Here is a 6466-nt window from a genome sequence, read left to right on the forward strand (position 1 = left end):
ACGCCCACAGAGTGCTGCAGATGAGCAACCCGTGGGCGTAAAAACCTGGTGATTAGTCGGCAGACCACTTTGGAGTACATCTCACACGACTGAGGCTGAACGGGCAGAGGGGTGTGTGTGTTTATGTGTGAACAAATCATTTGTGTGTGTAGGTAGGCGGCTGGAGAGGAGGAGGGGGGACGTTTGGACACGACAATGCACGTGAGCATGTCTGCGGATCTAAATGTGAACTTGCACGTGTTTTGGTTTGCATGTGCATCTGCTGAAGGAGGACATAGGACAATGGACGCCTGCTTCACCTGTCAAAGAGGACAAAAGACCCTCTTAGGTTGTGACATGTGCAGATCTGCTGCTGGCCTGCAGAGATAGCAGTCCTGCATGAGTGGGTGGACAGTCTGCACAGTCCTCCACGACCACCTTCCAGTTCCTCCCGGGCTGTGTGAGTTGTGCAGTAAATCCCTGAAGAAGTGTCTGAATGGGTCCTGTCCCTCTGACAGGTTGTAACAAAGACGGATGTCCAAATGTCGGTAAGACGGGATCCAAGTCAGCCAAGTCATGCATTCAATCATTAACTAAACTAGATCAATTGCATTTCCTGCAAAAATGCAATGTGAATGCTTATTGCAGAAGAACTTGCTGAAAAACAGCTGAAATTAGCTAAAAGAAACAAGCTGAAATATAGCTGAAATTGAAAAACAAGCTTAAATTAGCAGAAGAAAGCAGAAAGAGCACATATTTGCTGAAATAGGTTTAAATAAGAAGAAATTAGAAAATAACACACAAAAAAAACAGAGATTAGCTCAAACGAAAATCGAAATAAGCAAAAAAAAACAACTGAAAAGTAGCTGAAAAGGCGGAAAGAAGATTAAACTACCAGAAAAAAGCAGAATGAGCTGAAAAGACATTAAAAAAATGTGGAATTAGCTGACAATGCTAAATTTAGCATCAAAACAGCTAACGAGTAGCTGAAATTGAAGAAAATGTTGAAAATAGCAGAAAAATGCTAAAAGGAGCATAACAAGCTGAAATTAGTAGAAATACATACATTAGGCTGAAAGTAGCAGAAATGACCCTGAAAAGCTTGAATTAATCTGAAAACAGCTGAAATTAGTGAAATGCTAAAAGGCTAGCTGAAAAGTTAGAACAAGCTTAAATTAGCTGAAGAAAGCAGCAAAAACACATGATTGCCCAATTAGGCTGGAAAAAAAACAGAAATGAACACAAAACGTGGGAATTATCTGAAAAAGCTGAAATTAGCAAAGAAAAAACCTGCTGAAAAGCATAGATAAAAAACAGAAATAAGCTGAAATTACCAGAAAGAAGTGGAAAGAGCACCTTTTTGCTGAATTGGGCAGTAAAAAAGTTTAAATGAGTGCAAAAAAATGTGGGATTATCTAAAAAACCTTAAATTAGCATGAAAACAACTAAATAGTATAGCTGAAATAGTAGAAAAATCTGAAACTAGCAGAAATAAGCTGAAAGGAGTATAACAAGCTGAAATTAGCAGAAAGAAGTAAGAAGAAGCAGAAAAAAAATGGCATAGTTAGCTGAAAGAACCAGAAAGGAGCTCAAAACAGCTGAAAAAACAGCTGAAAATAGCTGAAAAAATGTTTAAATTTGCAGAAGGAAGCTGAGATAAGATAAACCGGAACAAAATGTGAAAGGAGCAGTAGAAGGTTGTGAACAGATCTTAAGATGTGAAGGATGTAAAATGAGCTCAATTCATTTTCTCTGAGAAAAAAAAAATGGCAGATAAAGCTAAATGTTTCAAAAAGCTTAAGTTGCACCAATACCAAAAGTCATAGCGCCCTTCTCATGAATGAGCTGAACGTTTTGATTTATTATTTGTTGAAATAGTTTGAAAACTGCAGGACGAGAATCGCGCCAAAAAATGTACGTAAGAAAAATGGATCACAATAGAGTGAATGCTTCATAAACATTCACACATAAGCTCTTCTGCCACTTTAAATCACAGTAAAGCCTCCTCGTGTTAAAAACATCATCAGTGTCTTTTCAGTGTGCTGACATCATGGACTGTCCCTGCACATTACATGCGTTTCACATCAAAATAAGCTGATTTTCATTTTCTTGAGACTGTGAAGGAGCCCCGTCTTGATGTAAATCAGTTGCTGTGTGGCAGGTTAGACATTAAAGCTTCCCCTGCGGTGCCAACTAATTGTTCCAGTGACTTTTCTGTTGGTGCAGCAGCTTCCACGTCAGTCAGACGGATAGAGTGGGAGTCGAGACGATTTCAGAATTATGGAAAAATTCAAAATGTTGCTCAACCTGTGGGCACGGAGCAAAAGAAAAGAACTGCAGCACGCGTTCAAGTTTAATCAAAAATGAAGCCTAAGGAGGACGCTTTCCACACACAGGTTTTCTTTTATTTAATTCGCCTTTTTCTTTTCGTTTCGTTTAGTGTGAATGCTGACTCGGCATTTATACAAAATAGCAACAAATATTTGACATTATTTTCTATTAAATGCACTGAATTATTCAAAAATATAATTTTAAAAGTATACTTCATTTGCTGTGTCTCCTTATGTTCTTTTTGACTCCCTGTGACCTTTTTTTTGTCTTTTCACGTCTCATTAAGAATCTTGTAACACGTCTTCATGCGTCCCATTTGTTATTCTGCATCCTTTTCACCTTTTTATGCATCGATTATGTGTCCTTTTAGTTTTTTTTATGCAAGCTATTTGTAATTTTATGTGTCCTAATGGTCTTTTTATGCATCCTTTTTATTTCTTATGGGTACATTTAGTCTTCTTATGTGTTTTTCCTTTGATGTCTCCATATGCTGCATAAGGAGACGTCAAAGGAGGCAATGGGCATCCTTTAGGTCTCCTTATGTTTTTTCTGATCTTTTCTTGGTTTTTCTGTTGGTCCTTTAGTCTAATTTTCTTCCACTTTATTTTTTCAGCTACCTTTGAACGTTCAGCTGTTATACTTTCAGAAAATGTCGTTCAGTCAAGCTGCAAAAGTTAATAATTCATTTATTTGTTGTTTCAATAAATGTGTTTTCTTCCCCAGAACTTTGTTTGCTGAACATCAGGTGAGGGAACTCTGCAGAGACATGTGAGCTCATTATAGAAACACATCCTGCAGCAAACGGGAGCTTCGGAGGCTGAACGAGCTCAATAATAAAATAAAATCAGGCGAGATGGCACAGATGCTGTTAGGATTCCTGCGTGCGGATCTTTAGTAATTCATACACTGTTACAGAAATCACAAGCACAAAGAGAAACGAGGAGCCCTCCGGTGCAACACTAACTTTACTGGAATCAAATCACAGCTTTATTACACTCTCATGTTGATGTTCGCTCACTTCCATTAGACTTCACTGGTTTTTCTTTAAGGAGCTGCCCGGCTTTGAGTCAAAACATTCATAAGAACAAGAAGCTACGGAGAGAGCTACAGTGCAAGTGTGAAATTTAGTTGGAAGTGTAACATGAGAGCAAACTAAACCCCTCAGGACGCAGTGGAGGCGCAAAATTTCACACATGATGTCCGTTTCATTGACAAACATAAGGCTCTATCACCCGCCACTAAAGTGCCTGCGCTGTTAGCGAAATATCTTGTGAACCACGAAACAAATTTGAAGAAAACACTCAGAGAATGTACATCTGAGTTCAAACGGGCTTTCAGATGGCAACAATTCAGCTACATTTAAAGAAAGTGAGCCAGAATTCGGTGTAGTAGTAGCCGAGAGTCATCCATACTCCAAGGATTAACCATCATGCAGGACCTTTTGCTTTAACCATTGGTATCAACCCTGTCCGTTAGCAAAATATGTCATGAACCTTTGGAGCGATTTGAGTAAAACTCTCAGGAAGTATTCACTGGATGTGCATCTGCAACTGATTAACTTTTAGTTTCACCCCAATCCAAGATGGCAGTTACAGCTAATGATTAGTGGGCAATACCAAATGGCTATAACTCAGTTGTTTTTAATAGGTGTTGAGCTCAAATTCCGTGTGGTGGTAGGTGAGAGTCATCCTCAACACATAGTCTGAGCGTTAACAGATCAAGAACTTGCTGTGGCGGATAGTGGGATTAAAACCATGTCCAGGTGAGGGGCGATATGCATTCCTTATAGAGATGCTAGGCCTTTAATTTCAACAAAAATGTGAAACCTTTAATGAGTCTGTCTTTCTGGTGCGTCTTCTCTCAGATCAGGCAACTTTTTGTTTAGTTTTAGTTTATGAAGTGGCCTCAGCTGTGCTCTCCAAGCTCGTCGCCATGCTGGGGGTCTGGATGCGCGCCCCTCCCCCGGGACCCTTCATTAGAGGTAAGAACGTGTCGCTTTGGCACGAGGAGCTGCTGATGGAGTGGTCCCAACCCCGCGCGCCGGAGCCGCGCACGTGTCCCCGGCGCTCCGGCGCGTCCTCCAGCTCGCCCTCGCCCGTGCGCAGCGCCATCAGCTCGATCTCGTGCTTGGCCGCGGTGTCCAGCACCTGCTGCTTGTTGTAGAACAGCACGAAGTTGTTGATGATGGGGTGGATGGGCAGCGCGATGGCGATGACCCCGCACAGGAAGCTGATGGCCGCGTTGCACCGACCTAAAGTGGTTTTGGGGTACACGTCCCCGTAGCCCACCGTGGTCATGGTGATCACCGCCCACCAGAACGACTGCGGGATGCTGGTGAACAGGGTGTCCGGGTGGTTCTGCTCCATGGTGTAGCCCAGCGCAGAGAAGAGGAACACCCCCACGCCCATGTACATGAGGAGCAGCCCGAGCTCCTTCAAGCTGCTCTTCAGAGCCGCCGTGAGGGTCTGGAGTCCCGAGGAGTGGCGCGCCAGCTTGAAAATGCGCGCAATGCGCATGATGCGTAAAGCCTGGATGGCCTGCTGCACGTTGGCCAGCTCCATGACTCCCGCGCCGAAGGAGGTGAGGACCAGCACCACGAAGAAGGGCATGATGGCCATGAAGTCGATGATGTTCATGAAGGACAACACGAACTTGACTTTGTTCGGGGAGGAGATGAGCCGGAGGAGGTACTCCACGGTGAACCAGCCGATGCACACCGTCTCGATGACCTCCAGGGTGGGGTGCTCCGCGAGGTTCCCCTCCGAGTCCTCCACCTGCAGGTCGGGGATGGTGCCCACGCACATCACCACAGACGAGATGAGGATGAAGATGAATGAAAGGATGGCGATGATGTGCGCGGGGAGCGAGGACTCCGGCTTCTCCATGAGCCTCCAGAGGGACACCTGGAAGCGCTGCCAGCCTCCTGCGTCCGGATCTCCTTCTCGGTCCACCAGGATGGCTCTCACCCGCTCAGCGATCTCCGCGAGCTCATCCTCCACCTCCTTCAGGTGGCTTTTACAGCACTCATCAAGAAAGTCCGAGCCGATTTTCCAGAAGTCCATCTCCTTCATGAAGCACATGGGGCAGATGCCTCTCTTCATGTGGATCTCTCCGTAATAATACAACTCGATCACGCACTTGAACGCTTCGGGGTCTCTGTCAAAATAAAACTCCCCGCTGTCCGGGTCATAGTCGTCACACAGGGAGGACATTTCCTCCAGAGACTTGGTGGAGCAGTCCACCAGCTCCGCCAGTCGAGTGTCCGGGAAGCGGGTGAGCATGTCCCCGTGCAGCACCTGCTTCACGCCGCCGATGTTCACCACGACCTCCGCCTCCTCGCTGGCCTCGGAGCCGTTGCAGTCCGCGTACCGGCTCCGCTGGATCCCCCACATCGCGCTTCTGACGCGCCCCAGACGCAGAAACAGCCCGAGAGAAACGTCAACAGAGACACGTGAACAGACGCGTCCAGCTGCCAGGAAACAGTCTAAGCTCCGAGCTCCGGTCGAAATAAATAAAAATAAAAATGTTTTCTCAGACGTGGCTGCGGCATGAAGTCCTGTTTGATGACAGAGAGCAGCGCGCCTGTGCGCTCTGAGAAAGTTGGCGAAGTGCCGCTGTCGTCAAGTTAACCGCATGAAGGAACACACTTCCGGTTAGAAGTTTCAAAATAAAACCCAGCAGCGCGCATTCACGCGTCAAGAAGGAAACAAACGTGAACAGATATGAAAGTGACACTTTCATATGGTCTTCTTTTCTTAAGACACCGTGAATAAACACGTACTGTATGACGTGTAAAACCACGCATTTAAAACAAGTAGAGCATAAAATGTTTACTAGCATATTTTTGAATGCATCCACTTGCTTTACGAGTTATATTTTGCTAACAATAAAGACAGTTAGTAGAAGTAGAAGTAAAATGTTTCACAAAAAAATCTTGCACAATCTGTCAGTGCTCATAATATGTGTTACCGTTGAGTCTCAGCTACTACCATGTGTGTATTTGAACCATGTGTGTATTTGAATGAATGCATGTCTTATGTATGTATATAGGCTACATGTACATATGCATATGTATATGTATGCTTACATGTGCACAGTATATATATATATATATATATATATATATACAGATTTAAATATATATATATATATATAT

The 6466-nt window shown here is 44.1% G+C and overlaps 1 protein-coding gene across 1 annotated transcript; it reads right to left on the minus strand.

The window, feature by feature from the left end:
- Window positions 1-4156: 4156 nt before the first annotated feature.
- On the minus strand, window positions 4157-5733 carry LOC119418274 (potassium voltage-gated channel subfamily F member 1-like). The gene has a single exon (XM_037685534.1). The coding sequence runs from the start codon at window positions 5700-5702 to the stop codon at window positions 4203-4205; it is 1500 nt and encodes a 499-aa protein (XP_037541462.1). The 5' UTR covers window positions 5703-5733; the 3' UTR covers window positions 4157-4202.
- Between the last annotated feature and the right edge of the window lie 733 nt (window positions 5734-6466).

Source organism: Nematolebias whitei, chromosome 12 (genome assembly GCF_014905685.2).
Source record: "Nematolebias whitei isolate Nwh7 chromosome 12, NemWhi1, whole genome shotgun sequence".
NCBI classification, from domain to species: Eukaryota; Metazoa; Chordata; class Actinopteri; order Cyprinodontiformes; family Rivulidae; genus Nematolebias; species Nematolebias whitei.